Source organism: Callospermophilus lateralis, chromosome 1 (assembly GCF_048772815.1).
Source record: "Callospermophilus lateralis isolate mCalLat2 chromosome 1, mCalLat2.hap1, whole genome shotgun sequence".
Classification (NCBI taxonomy): domain Eukaryota; kingdom Metazoa; phylum Chordata; class Mammalia; order Rodentia; family Sciuridae; genus Callospermophilus; species Callospermophilus lateralis.
In genome coordinates this window covers 206,434,964-206,460,548 of record NC_135305.1, presented here as the reverse complement: position 1 = coordinate 206,460,548, position 25,585 = coordinate 206,434,964, and the positions used below count along the sequence as shown (strand labels likewise).

At 46.4% G+C, this 25,585-nt stretch overlaps 1 protein-coding gene across 3 annotated transcripts in view; it reads right to left on the bottom strand.

Annotated features, from left to right (window-relative positions):
* Limd1 (LIM domain containing 1) overlaps positions 1-25,585 on the bottom strand; it is a 53,541-nt gene that overhangs the window by 12,465 nt on the left and 15,491 nt on the right. For all 3 annotated transcript variants that reach the window (XM_076844567.2, XM_076844561.2, XM_076844575.2), the window contains one exon: positions 13,540-13,641. In XM_076844567.2, the coding sequence (XP_076700682.1) occupies positions 13,540-13,641 (102 nt within the window). The remainder of the gene's footprint in view (positions 1-13,539; positions 13,642-25,585) is intronic.

The following is a 25,585-nucleotide window of genomic DNA, read 5'->3' as shown; positions in this document are numbered from 1 at the left end:
CCCCAGGGAAGGAAGGGATGGGATGGGAAGGGCAACCAAGAGGATTTTCATCATCTATAATACTTTACATCCCTTATAAAAATATACAGAGCCAAAATGACAATGTATAAGTGTCTGTGCGATCTGGGTGATAGGCAAATAAGGGTTATTTCCCACCATACTTTCCTGTAGTTCTAAACACAAACACATGCACATGTGCGTGCGCAGACACACACCCTGTAGATAAAACACTACAACCAAAGATGATATCCAATGAAAGAAAACATCTACACTACATGACAGAAAAGGATTTCACCTTAATATGCAAATAACTCAATAAATAGTACTATATGAAAAACGGGCAAAGAATGGGGAAAGACAAACCACAAAGGAGGTATGAAGACCAATAACTGGAAGGAAATCTTTAGCTTTCTGCATGATTTAAAAAGACTAAAAACTGAATGAAATAGCGGGTGGGATGGGGCTCAGAGACCATGACCCTGTCTCTGAATAAAAAAATAAAAAGGGCTAGGGATATAGTTCAGGGGTAAGTGTCCCTAGGTTCAATCCAGTACCCCCCCCAAAAAAAAAAAAGATAATCGGGTAAGAGCTGATCTCCTGCCCTCAATCCATTCCCAAGAGCAAAGTGACAAGGACAGAAAAAGACTACATAATCAGAAAATTTGAAAGCTTCACAACCAGAAGAAAAAACAGGTCACACATTGTTGATTGCAATTAAAGCCCAAGACTTCCCACAGAGATGAATCTTAGTTCTGAAGAGCGGAGGCAGTGGGGCTGCAGTTCCGGATGGGACCACTAGAGAGAGCAAGGAGGACACCAGAAACTCACACTGGACTTCCCAGAGCAGGCTGAGCCTCCTCATCCAATGTGAGAGGAGCCGACTGCTTCCAGGAATGGGGACTAGGAAGTGCTAAGAAATCTGAGTAGGAAACCATTTTTTGTTTTAATAGGGGGAAGATGACCTCTGTTACAAAAATCACCAAAGAAATTATCAACACACAAAGCCCTGAGTTCTCTAGTGTGCTCACACATGGACTATCGGGCTTTTTCACCTACTAGATCAGCTTTAAGTGCTTGGTATTGCCATCACTGCATATTCTTGTAAACGACTGATGAGAGCATAAGGTGATTAACTCTCCTTGGAAGGAAAAACTCTAAAACGTGTATCCCTGACTCAGTGGGGCTATCTGGGACTCAACTTTGGAAAGCAATAAGAAATATGGATAAATATTTAAATATTTACTTAGATTTAAACCAGTGGCCTTAAAAGAATGATCACCAAAGTTTGCGGCAGAAATAAGATATGCCATGGTGTTGGTATCATGGAGCAGGACAAGGATACAAAGACCGGCTATGCTTCGAAATCACTCCCAAAACCACTCCCAACTTTTAGGGTTTCCTTTTCTCCTCACAAAAATATGTTGTTTATTCAGGATCCAACCCAGGGCCTCACACCTGCTGGGCAAGCGTTCTGCTACCGAGCTATACCCCCGGCCCACAACAGGACACTTAAGTGTTAAATGTCTTTGTTTCGTAAGTAAGGAAATCGAGGTTCACCCAAGTGCGGGGTGGGCAGGCTGGGAACTCAGGTCTGAGACTCTGAAGCCCACACTTGATAAAGTACACCACCGGGCCATCCACCACGATTCACTGCTCTCTAAACACACACCTATATGCAGAATCCGGCTTCTCTCTTCCTACCAGAAGATGGAGAAGAGAATTTTCGTTATTTAAGGAGTTTTTATGTACTGACCCCTTTACTTACATCATATCACACTTAAGTACCATGTACAAGAGTGTAAAAATTCCTTGTGAGGGCACACATTTGGATATAATATGATTGGTGACTGGCTCCCATCTTCCACCTGTAAACAGACTAAAATCTGTATATTTTTTGGAGAAAAGGCATACTAAAGGGTGAGGCCAGGCAGGGAACAGCAAGCAACCTGGCCTTGAGAAGAATGAAAGAAAAACACAGTGCTGGGGATGTGGCTCAGTAGTTGACCATCCCTGGGTTTATCCCCACTATCAGGAAGGAAGGAAGGAAGGGAGGGAGGGAGGGAGACAAGACATGAAAGAATTAAATCCATGCTAAATCACTCCAGATCTCGCCAATGAAACAGACTCCAACTAGCCTGGAAATTTCTGGCACCGCTGCCACTTGACTGAAAGTTCCAATCAAGGACAGGATCCAGAAAATTCTCATTAACATCTACGCTATAGCACCCAACCACCACTCGGTGGCACCAAATCATAGCCTGAACCAGGACGGACTAGGGCTGCACAACCCACTGAGAACTCTTGGCTGGCAGGGGAGGCGGGATGAGGCCAGCTCATCAATCTTCTGATATTGTGCCTCTGCATTTGAGCATCTGAACCTCACTTACTGTATTATGCTGGTGCTTTAGAGAATCTTCATTTTGCCAATGGGGAAACTAAAAGAGGTCAGCTGAACTTACCCATATAGCTAAAACTAAAAAATGTTGACATTTGAACCCAAGTCATTGCAGGGCAAAGTCCAGTACTGGGGAACCACTGAGTTAGATTACCCCTCAGGCCTCTCTCTGAACCAGCATTTCCACTTGATACAATTCATCTTGGTCAAATCAAAATTCTAAGACCTAGACTATGGCCTAGATAATTAGCCTGCAACCAAAAAAAATATATATATATATATATTAGGGTAGAACTGTCAGAGTTAGATTTTTAAAATTCTAGTTTCAGAGTCACCCTGATTCCTGATGAGGAATTCCCACCCCACTCCCACTAGGAAAAAGCTACTAATATGCACACTAAGCATATAACAAAGAACTGGGCTTTCCTGAGTTCTGTATTACGGCAAAGATGTCCTTTTCCTATTATAACATGGTTTATGAAATATTAACTGATAAGCGCACAGAGAATCAACTACAAAAGACACTTTCCACGGATGCAGTGAATGAATATTTTATATTTGCCTTCAGGGAAACTTTGGTCAAAAAGAAAAAAAAAAAAAGCATCTGATAAAGTCAGCGTGGATTAATGAGGGACACAGCGAGGGTGGCACAGAGAGGCCAGCCATTTACTGTGACAAGTAAAACTGGACGTACAGTGATACCCACTATTTCCCCTTCCTTTGAGAAAGAGAAATGAGTAGTAACTTCACCGCAAATTTCAGTTCCCAAATAACCTCTCCAACAAGTAAAAATGCAGGGTTTCCCCAATCACGATCGAACTTCCTGAGAAAAGGAAATAAAAAATCAGCACAACAACATCATCTACATTGTATTTTTATTGTCCTGTCACAATTAATAACCTCTACCTGTTACCTACAGTGGCTGCCAGTCACACGAGGCTACTCGCATATAAGTTGGATTAAAAGTTCAGTTCCAGTTCTTGAAATAGTGCATTTCAAGTATTAGATGGCCGCTTGGGTCCAGATAGCTCTAGAACATTCGCATCGTAGCACAAAATTCTACCCCATCTACTCCTTCAAACAGCTGTTTCCAGAGGAGGTTAACTCTTTAAAGGTATTGCTAATAACAAAGCAACAGAAAGAAACCAACTGACCTGCTTCAGCTCAAATGAAATGGATATGCAACTTGGATTATGCAGGCTCACCTGTCTTGGTAAGCCAGGGAACATGGCAGAAAGGTGGAAAGTGGTAATGTACTCAGGCTTGGGGTCCAAACATATGTTTGCTCTTCCCAGAAATAAGACCTTGGCCTGTCACCTAACCCCTTTGGGTTCCTTGGCAGAAGGTGTAGAGTAGGGCCAGGACAGAACTGGGAATCACAGTCGGGAACCCAGCAGAGAACCAGCTCCTATTAAGTATCTGTCTTAAGTTACTATTGCCAGGGTCCCTTTAATGACCTTCAGTTTCCTCATATGAAAGCTACATGAGCTAAAATTCACAACCACTGTCATCTCCCTCTTTGTCCAAATCCTTCACGTCTCTACTTCCTTCTCGGTTTATTTGTGGTAAAGGGCCTGGTTTGGAGGTTGTTTTATTTTAATTTCCACCTGTCAGATTTTATTTTCTTATAAAATGCAGTAATATAGAAAAATGAAACATAAAATCCAAGCCTCAATTATAGTTATTATCTAATTCAACTGACACAAAGTCACCATGACAAATTGTTACCAAACTTCCTAAATACCCTTCACCTCTGTGCTCCTCTCCTGTGGGCTGGTCTGAGGACCACACTTAGAGTAGCCCTGCTTCATGCTCCAATTCTCTTCTCACTTGCCACTACTCCCAGGTTGCTTGATTGGTAGGTTGGTTGACTGATTTGTCTTAACAGTTTCATAGAATCATTCTTTTTTGTTTTTCATTCCTACGATTCTAGGCCATTATCATCTAGATCAGGGAGGAGAACATGGCAGAGATTAAAAACCCAGAGATGTGCCAAGGTTCTTCTTTGAGCATTCAGCAGTGTGCTGACTGGCTCATGCATGTGAGGGAACTAATCAAGGTCAGGGACAGGCATCTGAAGGATGAGCGAGAACAATGCCTGATGTTTACTCACAAGGGCTGGAGGCAGTGCCAATTCCCATCGTCGCCAGAAGTGAGGAACCGTGAGCCCTAGCCTGAGCTCTGCTCCGAACTCACCTAACCAACCATAAAAGCAAGACTGGAAAGACCATTTCCAAACAACTTAACTGCATCCTGGAACAACACGGCTCAGAAGATTTAAAGAACACAAAATATCCGGGACTCAATTAAAAAAAAAAAAAAAAAAACTTTCTATGTCTGCCATCCAATCAAAGGTCACCAGGCATAGAGAGAGGCAGGAAAACATGACCCATAGTGAAGAGAACAGACCTGGCACAGATATTACCATAAACAGAGAAGGGAAAATGATGGCTACTGTTACACTATTATTACTATATTCCACATGTCCAAATGTTAAATAGCACCCTGGAAGATATTTTTAAAACCCCAACTGAACTCTTTAAGAGGTAAGAACTAAAATATCAGACTTGAAAAAATAAAAATTGGATGAGTTAATGGCAAATTACACATAAGTAAGCTATGGGACAATTTCAAGATGCTTAATGTAGGGATCCCTGGAGTCCCTGAAGCAGAGGGGAAGAAGGGTGTAGCAGAAAACTTTGAAAAAAATAACATCAAAAAATTTTTCAGCTGGGTGCAGAGGCACACGCCTGCAATCCCAGCAGCTCGGGAGACTGCGGGAGGAGGATCACAAGTTCAAAGCCAGCCTTAGCAACAGCAAGATGCTAAGCAACTCAGTGAGCCCCTGTCTCTAAACAAAATACAAAATGCGGCTGGGGAGGTGGCTCAGTGGTTGAGTGCCCCTGCTTGTTGTTGGTTACACTGCTCTTAAGTAGTGTGGTTGTCACTCCAACAACCACACTATTTAAGTTCAATCCCCAGTACCAAAAAAAAAACCACAAAGATGCCTATATAAGTACAGCATACATTTATTTTTGTTTCCTTTTGATACTGAGTTACAAATTATTTTCTTCTCCCATGTGCATTTTTATATCATTATATTGAATGTGTGATATTTAAAATGAAAAAAAATGATAAATTCTACTGATAATTTCTTACTAATAAGTAAACTCTGATTAGAAAAGATTTGGGAATTAGATTCTTTATATGTACAGTCCAACTTCTACATGTGACCATTTAAAACAATTCCTTTAAAATGAAATAAAATTAAGAATTCAGTTCCTCAGTCATATTAGCCACATTTTAAATGCTCCAAAGCCACCTGTGGCCAGGGGCTGCTGTCATGGACAGTACAAGTCTAGAGTTGAGAGGCCAGAGGGGTGGAGATCCAAAGGAAAGCAGAGGGGCAGGTAAGCAGGCCAGCCGCAGAGCCAGGGCAAGTTCCCAGCCTTGGTGTTGACCCCTGGGTCGCGTGCCCCACATGTCGGCAGTCCTCTCTCTCTCTCCTGGTAGAGCCAAGAATCTGCATGGTCACAGGCTCCTTATGGCCGTGACTGACTCACAGTAAAGGCTCAGAATGTGGACATGGCAATCGAGGTGTAGGTCACACCCAAGTTACACTCTGAAGTACAGTTCAGATCCCGCAGGCTGTTCATGGGATACGCAGGAAGATGCTGATATTGTCCTGCTTTCTGGGACTTCATGACCTTTGATGGGGCCACAAAGTCTGGCCTCCATTCCAGTGCACCCTTGAGATGAACCCAAGGGACCTCTGAAAACCCACCAAGTCAGAGCCACTCCTCTGCACACACCTGACCCCTGCAGCCCTCTGCCCGGCTCCAGTCTATTTGAGTTGTTCCCTGACCTCTTCTCGCCCACTGACTTCCTTCGGTGTCTACCCACTCTTCCTTTCTCGCATTCCTGATCTTCAGTTTCTCCCTTAGACCCAGCTGACTCACTCAGCTCACACAGAAATGGGGAATGTGATGAGAAACACTGGGGCAATCGAATGGCTCAGAAATTCAGAATCAAAGGCCTTAAAAGAGAGAGACCTCCGATCAGAGCCCTCAGCTCATTCTCTTCTCTGGGGCAGCCCAGAACTGATACCACCCACCCTATTCCAAGTCCCGGGCAATCTCCTGCCCTCAGAACCCGAGGGTAGCCGAGTACCTCAGTCTTTATTGTCACACAGCCCCGAGGCAAACTGGAGAAGTCCAGGAGGAGCCCATGCCCAGCGCCAGGTTCCTTCCTCTGGCACGTGTTCTTTCTAAGCAAAGATCACTTTAGGAGAGTGGTCTTGAGTGAGGGCTTCGGATCCGCGTGGTCTTGGGGTCGAGTGCCAACCACACTACTTAAGAGCAGTGTAACCAACAACAAGCAGACTGACTCTCCAACCCACTAAATGCTTGACTGTAAAAGGAGGGTAAAAATAATGCTCATCTGACCGGATTGTGACAAGGACTCACTCAGCGAGCAGCTGTGGGTGAAGGGCTTATGTGGCCCTGGGCTCACAGCAAGCTGGAGAGTATAAACACATGTGTATAGACACATAATGATGACTGCTGCGGCAGGCAGCCGTGGTCAGCTGGGTGAAGCTCAACCAAGTCAGAGGTGTGAGATTTCCGAGGCGAGGCTGGCGACAGAGGTAGGCCGAGTTCGACTGCCCTATTTACCTAAGCTAACAACATGATGTTCTGTGAGCGTTCTACACAGCCTTTGCCTAACTCGGACAGACTTTCCCCTGATTCAGTATGAGTAATGGATTCCAGGACTAGAGTCGCTCACCATCTTTAGGGGGCATGGCATTGGGTTTTCGGAAGGCGAGATAAGGAATGGCATGAATTCTCGTTTTGCTAAGGCTGGCAGATCACAGCGCATCCCCTCGCCCAGGAATATAAACACGAGACTCCTCCACTGAAATCAACCTGTTCTGGACTTTGCATCCCAGCACTGTCCCCCGAGGGGACCTGGTCCATCCCTCTGTGGCTCTCCTCATTCCTTGGAGCCTTGAGACCAGCTGCCTCCCAAACTCCTATCCCTAAGACCCGAACACCCCAAGTTCCACATTTTCCAGTTCTTACAGCTGAAAATTTATAGCAACTGTGAATGCAACGTGGCCAACAGGTTTAACCTTGGCCCTGGGATGGAATTTGGTTGTTTCAAAATGAAAAAAAATCTTATTTTGGGGGACCTAAGACTGCCTGGGGTGAGAATGCAGGGCCTCTCCTTTCTCCCTAAGAGTCTGTTCTAGAAGGTGCCCAGGAGAACTCCACTTGACCCCTCAAGTCGGCACACTCTTCCTTCTCACTCCACCTCTCCAGAGCTAGACAGGCGCCAGCTTCCCCTCCAGACAGGCCACTCCACACACACGCCTGCGTGGTCACTGGACCCCCCTCCAGGGTGTGCCCATGGCCTCTGGAGAGCAACCAGCCAGGAGCCAGGGCCACGTCAGGTGGGCGTGGCCTGAGTGGGGAGAAGGGAGACCTCAGCACACATTGCCATGGCAACCACACTCAAGGCCCAAAACCTAAGAAGAAAACTTTAGCAAACCACAGACACCCACACATTGCTCCCTGAGTGAGTATTCTGGAAAACCGAGCAGACAATTCAGGGAGGAGGTGGATGCACAAAGACACTCACTATGTATAATTACATGAAAACCTGAAACAGGCTCAAGGCCATGACGCCCTGTACAGCTCAGTGGACGACCATGTACTGGTGACATATTACTATGAAATTAACGCTGTCAGAAAAGATACAATGTTTCTATATTATCATCACAACTCTAAAATAAAGTGTGGATACATTTGGACAAAAATGGGTAGGGAAAACTGAAGGCAAGGCTGCTCTTCTACAATGCTAACATGAAGGTTTCTGTCTTTAAATTTTCCTCTGTGGGCTGGGGTTGTGGCTCAGTGGTAGAGCACTTGCCTAGCATGTGTGAGGCACTGGGTTCATACCTCGGGACCACATTAAAAAATAAATACATAAATAAAGGTGCTGTGTCTATCTTAAAAAATTTTTCCTTTGCGGTTTTCATGTGGTTGGCGCAACTCAAAGTGAACTAAACACCTCCGCCTCTCATCAGAGGATGGGGAAATGTACATGTCTATCTGTTCAGCAAACCCATCTTGGTGCCCAGGAGAATCTGTACCTATCCGCCTATAGGCAAAGGCTTGCCGACTCCTGGCAGAACACCACAGAGCCTTGCAGGCCCCAGGAAGATGAGCAGGAGCCTTCCACTAGCCTCTGTCTCGTGAGGGAGGGGGCTTTCTGCCCTCCGTTCAGGACAGAGCTGCGGGCTCTGGGAGTACTTCACTACATCCTTCAGTGTTTCTCAACATCCCATAACTTGCGCCATAGTCACCCAATCTCTCTGGTTTGTATCATTCCTTCAGTGTCTGGGACAAGGACCCAGGATACTGGCACCTTTGGCCTATTCTTTGTGTTGTGTATGTGTCTTGGTCCATTTTCTGTTGCTATAACTGAAGAGCACAGACTGGTAGTTTATAAGAATACAGGTTTATTCAGCTCACAGTTCTGGAGGTCTGAGGGTGGAGGTTCATATCTGATGAGGTCCTTTTTGGTAATGAGGACTTGGCACAGTACCAGGCAGCACAGGGCATCTCTTGGTGAGATGGAACAAGCATGTATCAGCTCAGGTCTCCTCCACTAATGCAGAGCCACTAATGCAATCATGGAGCATCACCCTCATTGACCTCATCTAATGCTGGTTGCATCCCAACAACACATGACTTCAGGGATTAAGTTTCAACATGAGTTTTGGAGGGGACGAACACCCCAACCATAGCAGTACCTAAGTAATAAACTGTTTGAACCTCTAAGAACCTTGCTATATCTTTACCAGTCAAACCAGTGAGATGTTGGCCTGGCTTTATAAATGTGTGTGACCTTGACTGTATGTCAACATTATATTTTTTTTTGAGAGAGAGAGAGAATTTTAATATTTATTTTTTAGTTTTCGGCGGACACAACATCTTGTTTGTATGTGGTGCTGAGGATCGAACCCGGGCCGCACGCATGCCAGGCGAGCGCGCTACCGCTTGAGCTACATCCCCAGGCCTCAACATTATATTTTAAATGCGAATCAATAAAATCCAAGAAATGTGTGTGCAGACCTACAGATATATACATATAGCCATAATCTAGCTTTAAATACCATAAAGAGAGGCTCAGCAACAGTTTGCCTACCATGCATGAGGCCCTGGGTTCAATTCCCAGCACTGTAGGAAAAATAAAAAATTTAAGGATAAATACCATGTATGTAGTAGAGTTTTTCTCAGTGAAGAGCGTTGTTTGGTTTTCTTTGTGAGGTGTGGCCAAGGAATTAATCCAAGGGCTTCATTTTGCTAAGGATACACTCTACCACTAAGCTACACCTCCAGACTTATATGAGGTTTTAAGCTAGATTATTTTCTAGTTTAAAATGAAAAACAAAATGGAAAAATAGAAAATGTACAGGGGGCTAGGGATGTAGCTCAGTGGTAGAGCAGTTGCCCAGTATGCACAAGGCTCTGGGTTTGATCCCTAGCACCCAAAAAAAAACAAACCAAAAAAGCACATACACGTACATTCTGAAATACATTAATCAGGCTCTACTATCAGAACATGATAAAGAACAAAGAAAACATCTTATTTTGTGTGAGTCAGAGAAATGGGAACATATAAGTCAAACCTAGAGGCAGGAGCCCTAGTTGCTGGTGTTAGTTCAGCTGCCAGGTTTTGGACCTTGAAAACATCTCTTTTTTTTTTCTTTGAACTGAGAATTGAACCCAGGATTGCTTTACCCCTGAGCCACACCTCTGGTCATTTTTGAGACAGGATCTTGCTAAATTGCTGAGGCTGGCCTTGAACTTGTGAGGCTGGGCCTTGAACTTGATGAGTGGCTGGGATTACAGGCATGCACCACCATTCCTGGCTCTTTGAAAACATCTCTCCCCTCTCTGCCCCCATTTTCTTTTCTAAGAAAGGGGTAAACTGGACCCTCCCTGGCCCCTCAGTGTGCCGTCTCCATGGTGCTGAAGCTCACTGAGACACACTCGAGGACCTGCAGAGCTGGAACACAGCACCGGGCGCCTCCTTCCCCTGCTGAAAGCCAAGTTAAAGGGCAGCAATAAGTCAACTGAACAAAGACAAATGACTTCCAGTGCCCAAAAGGAGTGCTTCGACACATGCCTGGCTCTCCAATATGCCAAGTGCTCCATACAATGGAGAGACGCGGGTGACAGAAGGAGTGTCTGCCCCATGGCACACAGCACCCCACTGAGCTTGCACACAAGCACAGCTCCTTCAACAGCTCTGTTCTAGGGCTGGTGTGCTGGCACCAGAGCATGACGTCACGAACAAGCAAGGAAAATGTGCCAGATTCAGAAGCCAAGGTTCCTTCCTGAAGAGGAGGTACCTGAGTGAGGTCTTCAGGCTGGACAGATTTTAAATGCACAAAATGAGTGAGAAGAAGAGATTGCAGGGAACAATGTGGCCACAGGTGTGGAAGTGGGAAAGAGAAATCCAGTTTGACTGTGATAAGAAGCAGGAAACGAAGGGACAGGGACTAGACTAAGAACAGATCAAGAAAACCCACATCAACTCTGTCATTAAGTGTCTGCGCTGGCCACAACTGGAAACAATGTAAACCTATTCCATAAAGGAACAGAGTGCTATTCCAGAAGCCACAGGTGGAACCAGCTGATTCACCTACAATGGTGTCCCTTAAAATCTCTTTGTTGAAAGCCCAACCTCCAACACAGTGGGTACGGAGGTAGGGCCTTTGGGAGGTGAAGCCCTCATGAATGGATCTTGTGCCCTTCTGAGAGGCCCCAGAAAGCTCAGTCCCCCTTTTATAAGCACCCAGAGATGACCATCTAGGAACCAGAAAGAGACATCCTTCCCAGACACCAAATCAGCTGGCATGTCAATAATGGACTTCCCAGCCTCTGGAACCATAATAAATCAATGTCTGTTTGTAAGTCACTCAGTCCAAGGTGCTGTGACATTACAGCAGCCCAGAACACCGAGACACTCATCCATAGGCTTTTCTCCCCAAAGGCTCCCCTAGTTCAAATAGTAACTGCTTGAGTTGAAAAACAATCTATAATTCATATTTATTTGCTTTCTTTTGGTAAACAGAGCAAATATTGATAAATAGCTATGAAAATCAAAGGTCAAAGATAATTGGGGGGGGGGGGCAGGGTACAGGGGATTGTACCCAGAGGCACTTAACCACCAAGTCACATCCTCAGCCCTTTTTGAGACAGGATCTTGCTAAGTTGCTTAGAGCCTTGCTAATTTGCTGAGGGTGGCCTTGAACCTGCAATCCTTCTGTCTCACCTCCTGAGCTGCTGGGATTACAGGCATGCACCACGGCACCTGGCCAGAGATAATTTTTAAAGGACTATCTGATTGCAACTCCCATTCAGATAAATCACAAACCCAAGTCAAAGATTTTTATTGAACTCATGTCAACTCACATGGCCAACTGGGAGAATGCAAGAGCCACATGTACAGGCCATCAGGAAGGCTGAAATCAATTTGCCTACTAGATGTAAAACTGGTCAAGCTCCACAAAGCAACCATGATCAACTGCATCACCACCACACACAGTCTGCGCTGCTGTGAACGATGCTGTGTGCATCACCACCAGCAGTCCCCTGGTGACAGTGTCACGGAGCTCAAAGACCAAGACAATCGAAGACCACACAACTCCTAGGTGTTTCCGCAGAGGACACACAGATTTCCAGGTCAAAATCTCTTCCAGCTTTTCCCTACAAAGTGAACAACGACCAACACATGAACTGAACTTTAAGGCATGTGTTTTGGGGGAACTGGAGTGAGGATTCAAGTGCAAGGAGAGAACTCAAGCTTCTGCCTGGACCTTCAGGGCTCAGCAGGTCGGGAGTCAGGTCCATACACTGGGCAGCTCTGCACTGGGAATCGGGTCATGCCACAAACCAGCCATAAGCCAGCCACAAGCAGGTTCCTCCCTTCCCTTGCCAGGAGGTTTGGAAATGAGGTGCCAGATAGTAAATCAGTGCACTCAGTCCAAACCACCCACGGGAGGCACCTGAGGAGCTTTGAAAAAATATCCTTGACCCCCTCTAGGAGTTCCACCCCTTCTGATTCTGCTGGTCCCGGTGGAGCTCACTGGTTTTTAAATCTCCCAGGTAATTCTAATGAGCTGCTGGGATGGAGCTTCACCAGCCAGACAGTAACAAAGACCCCTTCATCCTTGACATTCTGTGTAATGATTCCTTTTCACAGAGAGCTGATAATCTCGGTATAGAACTGGAAAACATCAGCGGGACATTTTCCAAAAATGCTCATCAAAATTAATCTTTGGTAGAAATCAGAAAATAAGCACAATTCATGCTTTGGTCAGACTTGGCACCCATCCTGCATGATGGCCTCTTTCACTGGGGCAGCTGCCATTAAAGGACCCAAAGGATCCATCTCCTGATTTCCCACTGTAATCTTAATGCACGCCCTGGAGTATGCAAAAAGACACCTGGTCAAGCTCCACAAAGCAATCATGATCCACTGCACCACCACTACACACAGTCTGCACTGCTCTGAATGAGCCATGTGCATCACCACCAGCAGTCCCCTAGTGACAGTGCTAACGAGCATCCAGTACACAGGCAGGCATGCACACACACAATGCCATAAACCCAAACACATACACACACCTCACATTCATACAGCAGCTTCTAAGTCAAAGATTGGAGTCAAAGAGTTATAAAGTGGCCTGCCTCACATAGAGTTAAGTGACTGATGAACAACCTTCTAGTTGAGTGGTCCATACAGCGGGGGAGATAACTGACAACAGGGAAGACTTGGGGAACCCCAACATTCCCCTCCCTTCATTCTTCTGAGGCCTCTCCCCGTTGTCAGGGATCCATGCAACTTGTCGCCAAAGTCGCAGGCGACCTTGAGTACATTCTGATGCATCACCTTATGCTGAACACCCTCAAGCTGGTGGTAAGAATCTAGCTTAAAGGACACTTCTGGCTAGAGATGTGGCTCAGTAATGGAGTGCTTGCATGGCATGCATGAGGCCCATGCTCTTCCCTCTCCCCACCTCCTCGGTCCCCACAGTCCTCTTCTTCCACCACACAACCCACACTTACTGCAAGCCGCACAGGTGAAGCAGGCGTCATGGTAGAGGTTCCCCATAGCCTGGCAGGCCTGGCCAGCCCCAAATACTCCTTTGCTGCATTTCACACAGGCTCCTGCAAGGCAAGAACACATCAGTGAGTCAGAAAGGGAATGGGCGAAAACCAAGTCATAAAACAGCCAATGAGTAAAGCGAGATGCCACCCCTCCCCCAGCAATCAGCCCATCACTAGAAATGTATTTCCATCACCCTCTCGCCCTTCTGAAGGTCAGTCCTTTCAACTGCAGAAAACCACCACCAGGCTGGACTTCAGGCCTCACACTGTCCTCCACACTGTCATGTTCATGTTCAGAATTCCTCGCTGGGTCAACCCACAACCCTGCCCAGAACTTTCAAAGGTTCCCATATTTATATAACTGCCCCTTTCCGCCCTCCACAGATGATCAGGAGCAGCCTGAGACTGCCTGCAGAAAAGGAGATGCGAGATACACCTCATGAGTCGGTGTAACCCTGCGGGCCCAGACAGAAGGGCTTGTCAGGGTTTAACGCAACACCCTCTCCCCCATTGCTCATAAAGCAAACAGCACAATGAATAGCACCTTCAAGTGGACACTGTGACAACCTCCCAAGACTTCCTGCTACTTGATCACTTCCTCCTCTCTCTGTACCCTGTCCACCAACGCTCTCTTCCAGTTCCCCTTTCTCTGAGGCCCGGGACCTGCTCCCTCCGGTTCTCTGTGCTTGAGCTTCATCCCTGGGGCTGCTGGCATCCTTTCGCACCACTCTGACCACTGAGCACAGATACAAAGCAAGGAAGGAAGCCACTTGTGTCCAAACCGTCGGTCACAGAGTGAGGACAATCCCATACAAAGCCACGTCAGTAGGAAAATATTTCATCTATGTTGCGTGTAGTAAATGGATAGAAAAATCCTTTGTAGATAGAAAAGATAGGAAAAAAAAAAAAAAACAAGAAATGCCAGTGTCACATTCTAGGAAAGAAGGTACTTACCGAGGGCTAGAGCCTGGACTGGGAGTTTTTAATCTCTGAGTTTTCAATTCATGTCACACACACAGGGCCCCTCACACAATGAGGGGGCGCCTTCCTCACCCTCTAACATACAACACGCTCAGGGGGCTCAAACCCAAGGCCCCCCCTGTCCTGGATCTCCTCCTGCCACCTGGCCTGCCCCACATTCTGCCTTGCTTCCCCACACACGCCGTGTGCCTAGGACCTCAACAGTAAGGCCTCTCCCATGAGGCTGCGTGGCTCACAGTCCCTTCTGCCCTCCTGCCAAGGACGCTGCTGCTGAGTGCCTTCCAACTGCCCCTGCAGTCGGGACAGCATCAATCCACCCACAAACACTCCTCCATCTCTTGTGGCCCGGCTCTCTGCAAACACTATCAATAGGATGAGACTGCACTTGAGCCCCTATTTGGGGAAACTGGCCTCTGCCATGGCTGACAGGTGGGTTGCCCATCCTCACCTGAATCCTGCACTAAGCCTAAATGGCCCAGGCTGAGAAAAGGCTGGGGTTCCACAAGAAGAAAAAAAGCAAGCCACCAGCTTCCCTCTGCTTTCCCAGAGCCCTTAGGTGTCGGATTTATAGACATGCTCAGCAGAGGGGGGTAAGAAAGAGCCATCACCTATTACTGGAATAATCCAGACTCAAAAGCCAGGAGGAAAGTGAGGGGAGTAAGGGAATGAACTTTTAGGGGGAAGCCGGGGTGGTACACATCTGTAACCCCAGCAGTTTGGAGGTTGAGGCTGGAGGATCTCAAGTTCAAGCCCCAACTAGGCAACTTAGTGAGACTTGGTCTCAAAAAAAACAATAAAAAGAAGGGCTGGGTGGGGTGGAGGTAGCTCCACTAGGTTTGATCCCTGGAACCACCAAAAAAAGAAAAAAGGAGTCAAGAGGAGTGAGGAAGAGGACATTTTCCCCTGCAATTTGACTTTCTGCCCTAGAATCCATTCTCTAAACTACAGCTAGAGTGATCTTTTTTAAAAACAGCTTTAATGAGGTTTAAGTGTCACATAATAAACTGCACACATTTAAAGGGTGAGATCTGATAAGTTTTGACATTTGCATGCACCTGTGAAATCACCACCCTACAATGAAGATAGTAAACACACCCAGCACCGAGTCCACAGCTCTGCGGGCCTTTTGCAAGCCCAAGCTCCTTCCTCTCCTGTCCCTGGGCAACCGCGGCTCCTCTGTCATCACAGATTACTTTGTGTTGTCGAGAATTCCTGTAAGTGGAATCTGGAGCCTGTACTCCTCTTCATCTGGTTTCTTTCGCTTGGCATAATTATTTTGAGATATATCCAAGTCCTTTTGTGTATCAATAGTTTATTCCTTCTTATTGCCACACAGTATTGAATTATAAGGACACAGCACATTTCGTTTATCCATTCACATGTTGATGTGCATACAAGATGCTTCTAGTTTGGGGCTATTACGAATAAAGCCGCTATCAATATTTGCATTCAAATGTTTGCATGGACATTGTTATGGTTTGGATGTGAGGTGTCCCCCAAAAGCTCACATGTGAGACAATGGAAGAAAGTTCAGAGGAAAAATAATTGGGTTGTGAGAATCTTAACCCAATCAGTGAATTAATCCCCTGATTGGGATAACTGAGAGGTAACCGAAGGCTGGTAGGGTGGGTTGGAGGAGGTGGGCATTAGAGGCATGGCTTTGGGGAATATATTTGTATCTGGCAAGTGGTGTCTTTCTGATTCCTGTTCGCCATGTGAGCTGCTTCCCTCTGCCACACTCTTCCACCATGATGTCCTGCCTTTCCTGGAGCCCAGAAGAATAGAGCCAGCCTTCTATGGACTAACACCTCTGAAACCATGAGCCCTCACATAAACTTTCCTCCTCTACTATTGTGCTAGTCAGGTCTTTTAGTCACAGCGGTAAAAATGCTGATTAAAGCAGACATATTTCCTTTTCTCTAGAGCTAAGAATGGCTGGGTCTTATGGCTGGTATATAGCTAACTTCCTAAGAAACTACCCAACTGTTTTCTGAAAAGGTTCAACCATTTTACATTCCCACTGGCAGTTTATTAGCATTGCAATTTCTCCACATCCTTCCAATTCCTGGTGTAGACAGTCTTTATCTATTATAATAGGTACATAGTGGGTTCTCAGTGAGGTTTTAATTGGAATTTCTCTAGTAACTATGTTGTGCATGAGCATCTTCAAGTGCTTATTTGCCATCGTCTTCCTATTCTGTGTGTGTGTGTGTGCACATGCCTGTGTGTGGTACTGGGGATTGAACCAGAGGTCCTCTACCACTGAGCCATAACCACAGCCCTTTTCCACACAGGGTCTCACCAAATGCTGAAGCTGACTTTGAACTTGTTCTCCTCCTGTCTCAGCCTTGCCCTCCTAGATCTTTAGTGAAGTATCCATTCAAATCTTTTGCCAAGCATGGTGGCGCACACCTGTAACCCCAGCAACTTGGGAGGCTGAGGCGGGAGGATCACAAATTGAAGCCAGCCCAGATTACTTATAAAATAAAAAGGGCTTGAAATGCAGCTCAGGGGTAAAGCACCGCTGGGTTTAATCCCCAGTAACAGCCCCCCCAACACACACACCAAAAAAAAAAAAAAAAAATCCTTTGTGCCTTTTGTTCTTGTTGTTGAGCTATGAGCATTCCTTATATATTCTGGATACAAGTGCTTTAATGGCTATTGCTACAAACTCCACCTTAGTCTTCTAGACTCTCAGCTCCATTTCTACTTGGGGGACCTGCCAGCTCTGCCTCCCCTAGTGCCAAGGCCTGGAAGTCCCCTCAAGGTGACGGCAGGGCCTCAGCTCCGGGAAGTTACTGTCCTTCCTACCCTGATGTTGTGTCTTGACCCTCTATTTTATCCTTGGGCCTGAATTTCATTTGTTCTTTCTCTTTGGAGTTGTTTGGGTGAGGGGTTAACCCAGTCCCCATCCTTTCATCTGTGGCGAGTGCATTTATTAAACATCCTACATGCCAAACACTGTGCTGGACAACACAGCTTCTTCATTGAACAACAGTCCTACCGTGGATAAAATCATCACTTTGCAGATGAAGAAAGCGAAGTTCAAAGATGAAGCAGAAAGCGCAAAGTCAGGCTCACTCTTCATCCGTGACCTTTCCAGTCCCCCTTAACACTTGTAAAGGCTAAGAGAGTTAAGAGGAAGGAAGGCCAAACACACTCTGCTCATCCTCAAACTTAGTGTCCTCAGATTCTGGGGCACCAACAAATCCACAGGCCAACTCGCCAGCAGGAGCAGAGCCCCTTCTTGGGTGCAGCTTCGAGATGAAGGTAGCCCACCCTTCTCCCCACAGAGAGACGGCTGCCAATCATCCCTCCCTTTCCCCTAACCCCTAGCAATCAATAACCTTTGCAATGTCTCCACAATTTTGCCATTTTTGGAAGGTTGGGATCTACAGTACATAGCCTTTTCAGATTGGCTTCTTTGGCTTACTAACTGCCCTTGACGTTCCTCTCTGCCTTTTCATGGCTTGGTAGCTCATTTTTTAAGGCTGAATGATATTCCACTGTCTGGATGGACCCATTTCTTTATCCATTTGCCTACTGGAGGGCATCCTGGTTGCTTCTGAGTTTGGGAAATTATGAATAAGGTTGCTATGAACATTGATGTGCATGTTTCTGTGTGGATGTAGGTTTTCCAGCCTTTTTGACCAAATGCCAAGGAGCGTGACTGCTAGATCATATGGTAAAAGTATGTTTAGTTTTATAAGAAGCTGCCGAACAGTCATCTGAAGTAGCTGTACAGAATTCTTTCCCACAGAAAGGACGAGGACTAGGGACAGCTTCCTTTTGTGAAAGATGTACAACAGGAGACAAAGAGCCACCAAGGACTGTTCAAGCACTGCACCGCCTATCTTTTGTAGCTCATGGTTTTCTGCAGGGAGGGCTAGTGGTATCTGTCCCCTCCCACCTATCAAAAACAAAATAAAGCAAAACCAAAACCTTGCTAAGAGGGCTGGGGTTGTAGCCCAGTGGTAGAACGCTTGCCTAGCATGCGTGAGGCACTGGGTTCGATTCTCAGCACCGCATACAAATAACTAAAATAAAGATCTATTAACAACTAAAAAATATTTTTTAAAAAAACCTGCTAAGGGCAGGGTTTGGCTGTATATTTTAGTGCCCCCATAAATAGAAAAAAAGCAAGTGTCCCACCCATTTTGGTGCCAGGTAAGCACCAAATGCATTTAAAAGCCAGACACAGTGGCACGCCCCTGTAACCTCAGCTACTCAGGAGGCTGAAGCAGGAGAATCGCATGTTCAAGACCATGGTCAACTCAGCAAGGCCCCCCTCAAAATTAAAAGGGCTGGGACATAACTCAGTAATAGAATGCTCCTGGTTTCCATCTCCAGTACTGATGGGAAAAAAACGAAAAAATTGTCAGGAGTTGGGGGGAAGATGCTTGATGTTGAGGGAAGAGCCACATGGCTAGGAAAGCCAGAGATATGTGCACAACTCTGGAGCAGTTGATATGAAGGCAATGACCCCGAGACACTGGATTTAAAGGGAAGAAGTTCTAACCAGTGTGGAGGTGGAGAGGAGGGAACAGAGAAGACACTGCATGCCTAGGACAGCAGGAAGGACTTACAAGGGGCTGCAAAGTTTTTCAGGGCCAAAGCTTCCCCTCCCCCGGGGGCGCCAGATAGTCACTGACTGAGGATGTCCCGACCTACTGTGGCCACTCCCGAGCAGAACCTCCCAGAAGGCAGGGATCCTAGTCATTCTCAGCTTTTCCCTCCCCTGCTGACTGACTCTCATCCTGGAGACCCCAGGCAGTTGCTCAGAGTTTTATACAGTCTTCCACGTGACAGAAAAGAAAAACTGGGTATCCATTACAAAAAAAAAACACCAACACCATCACTTATTATAATGTAATGACCTTTAAGGGGTCAAAGCAATGCAACAGGCCTTCTTCTAAGGACTTTCCACTCACCACAAGTAAACAAAAAGTTCTCCCATGAAGGGCATTTAACTTTTTATCACTACTCTAGCCAGACTGTTGACATCATTATTTTGGTTCTAGACCAATGGCATTGGTGACCTGTAAATCAGACTGGCCTCTCTTTGCACAGAAGTGTTTTTCAAACTGTTTTAATGGATAAAAACTTTTCTCAAAAAAAAAAAAAAAAAAAAGTAGTAGAATCTCAAAATATATAACAGACGGAAGGGAAGCAACTTGTCTAGGGTGGGACAGAGCCCGCTCTGCCTCCTGGAACAGCCGGGCCCTGCAGCAATTCCAGGGAGATGAATTGAAAACAAGTACCACAGCATAATGGATCAAAATGCACTGGCCTGGGCGGCGTTCCCCAAGAAACAAGCCACCCCAAACTGGTACTGAATTATCTCCCACACACCCAAAACCAAAAAAAACTAATTTGCTGTCTGACCAGCAGAGCAGCCTTCACATTTAGCCAGAGCAGATTTCCTGCTTCCCTCCTGCCCGCAGCCAGCCCGAGGACCCTGGAGGCCAGAGGCCCTCCTTCAACTGAATCCACAGCCAACCTGGGTGGTGACCTGGTCAGCATCTCTTGTCATGATGAAAAGGTTTTAAATAAAAAGGCACCACAGTGCCAGCCAGAGAGAGTGGCTCTGCGCACCTTGGCACCTCTCAGGAAGGAAGGTGCTCCCCAACACTGGACATCACGTGGGATCATGTAGCCATGACCCACCCACTGTGTTCAGACAAGGTCCAGGGGTGGGAACCCGAAGATGGCAGATCTGCCTGGAGCCTCTCTGCAAGGCTATTTGGGGCACAAGTTGTTCAAGGCTCTTTCTCAGTTGAAGGCTACAGTCTTGCACTCAGATAGTTCTGGTCATCAGCACGTTCTGGAAGAGGGGCCAAGCCCTTGGGGCAAGGCTAAACCAATGACCCAGTGACAGCTGGGCACTGGTGCACACCTGTAATTCCACTGATTCAGGAGGCTGAGGCAGAAGAATTGCAAGCTCAAGATCAGGCTGGGAAACTTAGCAAGACTGTGTCTCAAAATAACAAGGGCTGGGGATACAGCTCGGTCATAGAGTATCCTTGGGTTCAACACCATCCCCCCATCAAAAAAAGAATGAACCAGAGAGTCCTCCCCAGCCACCTCGTAAGTTCACAACACATCCCCAGAGACAGCTAGTGCTGAGCCTCTGAGATGGCTACTTCTCAAGTCTGCTATTCAGAGTCAAGGTGAGGTCGCCCAACATGACCTCCAGATGTAGTGACAAGACAAGCTCCCCAGCTGATCCTAATGTGGGAACACAGTTGAGAACCATAGATCCAGACACTACAACACATGGCACTGCATCCCCCTGGCACCCTGGGATCCCCTGCCTCTGCCTCTCTCCACATGCTCCACAGTTCCCCAGTCAAATGCACGAGGCTATCACCAAGCCACAAAGGAAGTACTTGAGAGCCATTCTGGGCTTCAGAGGCATTGCACCAGCCTACTTTCTTCATTCAGAAGCTGCCATGAAAACACACAAAGCCTCAAACCCAACAATGGCCTCACTTTGTTGCATTGGGAAAGGAAGCTTCTAAGGTGATGTCCCAATCAGACTATGCTGAGATTGCCGGCCAGACCATTCGCAGGTGCTCTTTAGCCCAAGGGTGCTACCACTCTCTGGCCCGAATGATCCCTGCCCTCCACTCTCCAAAGGAAGGAGTTGAAGACGTCCAGAGAAAGCCCCACACCCCTGCCCCGACCTCCTACACAAACCCTCCCACAGCCAGTCACCAGGGCACCCCCCTGCAGTTCTGCGCACACCCTTCTCTCCAGCCTCCTTCGCTTCCAGTCTCTCTCTACTCCATAGTGAGCCTTTTCAACTCTAATCTAAAACAGGAACGACCATTCTGCATGCAAAGTGTTGGGCACTACTAGGAGTTCAATGCAAGGAGGTGATGCCATTTATCACTTACCCAACTGGTTAAGAAAGAAAATAATGATAACAGCTTTGCTGAGGGTAGAGAGAAAAGGACACTCCTGTTACTCTTAGTGGAACCAAAAGATTGAATTTTTTTAAGTATTTTTTAAATTTATTTTTTAGTTGTAGTTGGTCACAATACCTTTATTTTATTTATTTATTTATATATAGTGCTGAGGATCGAACCCAAGGCCTCGCATGTGCTAGGCGAGCACTCTACCACTGAGCCACAACCCCAGCCCCTGAACAACTTTTCTAATGGATACTTTGGTACAATGTATAAAAAGCATTTTTTGAAAATTACATCATGTGACCCAGTTAATGTAATAGAAGTTTTGGGTGGGGGGGAGACAAAGATGCTGACAAAAATAAATGTTCTCAGAAATGGTAAGTAGATAAATGGTTGCCCAGAGCTGGGGAAGAGGGAAACAGGAGTGACTGCTAGTGGGTGCAGGGTCTTTCTGGAGTGATGAAATATTCCAAAGTTAGACAGTGGAAATGCTGATGCACAACTCTCTGAATACACTAAGAACCACTACAATCAGGTGCAGTGGTGCACACCTGTAATTCCAGAGACTCCTGAGGCAGGAGGGTTGCAAGTTTGAGGCCAGCCTCAGCAATTTAGTGAGGTGCTTATCAACTTAGCAAAACCCTGTCTCAAAATAAAAAATAAAAAAGGGTTGGGGATGTGGCTCAGTGGTAGAGCATCCCTGGGTCCAATCCCCAGTACTGCAAAATTTAAATTCAAATGGATATACTATCTTTTTATTTGTTAAATCTGGCTATCTATGCTCAAGCATAAAGAAGAGCTAGCATTACTCATGCACACAACTGGTAATCAGTTTAAATGAATCTTCTAAAAGACTGCCTCACTATCCCTATTCTAGGGAGTGCTGTTAAAAAAACATTTTTAGTTTAGTATCACACACAGAAAGAAAACTCAGGGGCTAAGGGTGTAGCTCAGTGGTACAGAGTACACTCGGCACCCATGAGGCCCAGGATTTCATCCCCAGCATAAGGAAGGAAGGAAGGAAGGGAGGGAAGGAAAGAACGAGGGAGGGAGGAAAACACCAATGGTACAATATGATGCAATGATTCTTCCTCATTTTGAGGATTCTTCCTCAAAATCAGCACCCATGGGGCTGTGGCTCAGTGATAGAGTGCTTGCCTAGCATATGTGAGGCATTGGATTCAATTCTCAGCACTGCATATAAATAAGTAAATAAAATAAAGGTCCATCAACAACTAAAAATATACATAAATTTTTTTTTTAAAAAATCAGCACCCATGAATAAGCACCAAGTAGCACCACCTCCCGAGTGGGCCCTTTCCCTAAGACTACAGGTCACCAACATTCTGAGTGCTTCCCAGTGGCAAGTGCTTCTTTGCCCTGTCCATAGCCTCTCTCCTGCTGAGGACCTGCAGTGGCTTTGGTGTAAATCCTGAGCTCCAACCCCATCTCACAGTTTTCTCATCTGCCAAGTGGGGCGTTATGGCTCACACTTCCTGAGGGAACTTTGAGGCTTGGGAGAGATCACGTAAGCTCCTGGCACTGGGAAGCATCCAGCGAAAGTTGGGTTCCTCCCTCCCGTTCCAGGAGAGATGTCCTCTTCCCTCGTTTCCTTCCAAGCCTAAGGACAGTGGTTAAGGAAAAGATATCAACCGCTGTCCCCACAGACTCTACATTCCAGGACTTCACAGAACCTCTTGCGCTCCCTGGGGGACCCCCAGGATCAGAGCTGAGGCCTCTGTTCCCAGGCCCCTGCTCCCCTCCCTATTGTCCCTGTCCCCCACAGGCCAGCAAAGCCCTGGAGGATGCTGCCCCATCTTTGAGCCCAGCACAGGCGGGAGCTCAATGAACATTAGCTGAATGAGTGAGAGAAGGAATGAATGAGTCACACGGCTCTGGGCTCCCATCTCCCTGCCTGCCATGTCCTCCAGCTCCCTCCTGCCCTCCCTCCAACCACAGAAAACACAAACGCCAGTGGGCGGCTGGGCACCTTGCACAGCTGAGTCAGAGATGGCTGCTGTGACACAGAAAGGCTAAGGCAGTGACCACGGGCATTGAGGAGCCCCTGCGCCAGCCAAGGCGGACCGCATGGAAAGGAATCAAACTGAAAATTCTTTTTTCTCTTTTTAGAAAAAACACAAAAGCCTGAATTTTCCTCAGAATTAACACAAGGCTGATTTTATTTTATTTTCTGTGCCCCTGGGGACAGAACCCAGAGCTTCCTACTTGCTAGGCAAGCGCTCTATTACTGAGCTATACCATTGCTCCCAGGCTGGGAATTTAGAGCTGCTTTAAATACATAGTTGCCAAACTGGGGGTGGGGTGGGGGGGTGGGGGGAGAGTAGACAGAGAAACAAAAGAAGACAAAGAGAAAAGTTGTTGAAAACTTGAGCAGAGTTTCTGCTCTCTCTCTCTCCCAGGTCTGCAGACAAATAGCACCTCTCTCCTTCTGGTCCTCCTCTTCTCCCAGAGATGGAGGCAATCCAGCCTCCCAGCAGGCTACGGAGAGTCTCCCCATTTAGTGGCCAAAGAGTGCACCCACCAACAATTTTCTCCTTAGAACATCTGTGCCCCTTGCCAAGTGCTCACTTCCACCCTTAACAAACATGGGAAATCTTGCATGGTGAGAAGGGGGTGGGGGCGGCTGGGCTGGGTTCATGTCACAAAACAGAACTTTTAACATGGGGTTTGTACCTGACTTGAGAGTATAACACAGGGCAAACTGCCAAGGCCCTTTTCTTAGAAAAGATAAAACACTACTTTCTGACACTACTGGGTTTAAAATCCACCAGTAAGCAAGGACATTGGCAGTGAACACACAGGTGTGACTCCCCTGGGCATCTCCAAGATCAAGACCTTCCTTCCAGGGAGGGGCCTGAATAAGATCCTGTCCGGAGAGAGGAAACAGAATAGAGACGGGCTCCCAGCCATGAGTACCCATGGCTGCGCACAGAGAGGAGAGAGCCCCAGGGGCTGGAGACAGAGGTGGGAAGAACCTGGTTTTTGTCTTAATGGGACAGATCACACTGCTGGCTGGGTCAGACCTTTAGGAAGACTGTTGGCTGATCAGCAGAGGAGCTTCCCACATCAAGAACTGACAGACACTTGTCAGGCTACCTCTCAAGAGTTAAGTGACCAGGTGAAGGAGCTGGGATTTGTCAGCAAGGTGAAGGCAAAAGATTCCTGTTGGAAGGGGAGGGATCTCGGGGTCTAAATTCTGATTTCACAGTTACTTGCCTAAGATGAGTCTGGGCTGACCCTGCAAAAAATAAGGACACCAGCCAGGGCGGCAGTCTCCCAGGAATTCAAGAGACCCAAAGCAAGGGGCATTTTCAACAAATGGCTAAAAGAGAAACTGCTTCACTTACTGGCTTCTCTGAACACTGGAAAGCCCTGGAAGGGTGGCTACCCCACTATGGGCCACTTAGAGAGCGGGTTACCGGGAGCTAATACACTTGGAATCAACAGATGCTAGAAGGCCACTCTCATCTTTCCTTTTTCTTCCTTAAAAAGGAGATAAAAGACTCCCAGGCAAGGGCTGGGGATGTGGCTGAGTGGTACAGCACTTGCCTAACATGCCTGAGGCCCGGGGTTCATCCTCAGAACCACCAATAGACAAAACCACAAGAGATTAATAACTCCCATGTAAAACACACCCTCCCTGTACCAGGAATTAAGGGACACTGTTCAGTGGTTAGTAACAGTTGAGAGAATTCTGTACAAACAGATCTTGTTAAAATAATTCCTATCTTCCTTCTACATATAATCGAATTACTTTCCTACCACTGTCTCTCTTTGTTCAACCTGATACGAAAGCACATAACTTTCTTCCTTCTTTGGATCTTTATTTTTTTATGAAGTGTCATGTAAAATTTATATTAAATTTACAAGCTTCTCTTTTGTTTCTCTTATGCCAACTTAATTCTCAGGCCCAGCCAGGATCCTAAGAGGAAAGAGAGTTCCAACTTCTCCTATACCCTCTACTAGACATCATAACTTGCACTAAAATCTCCAGTTCTACAACAAAGTTAATTTTGATTCCCTCAGATTCTTTAAAATTGTATTATCTAGGGGTTAGGGGTATACTCAGTTATAGAGCTCTTGCTTAG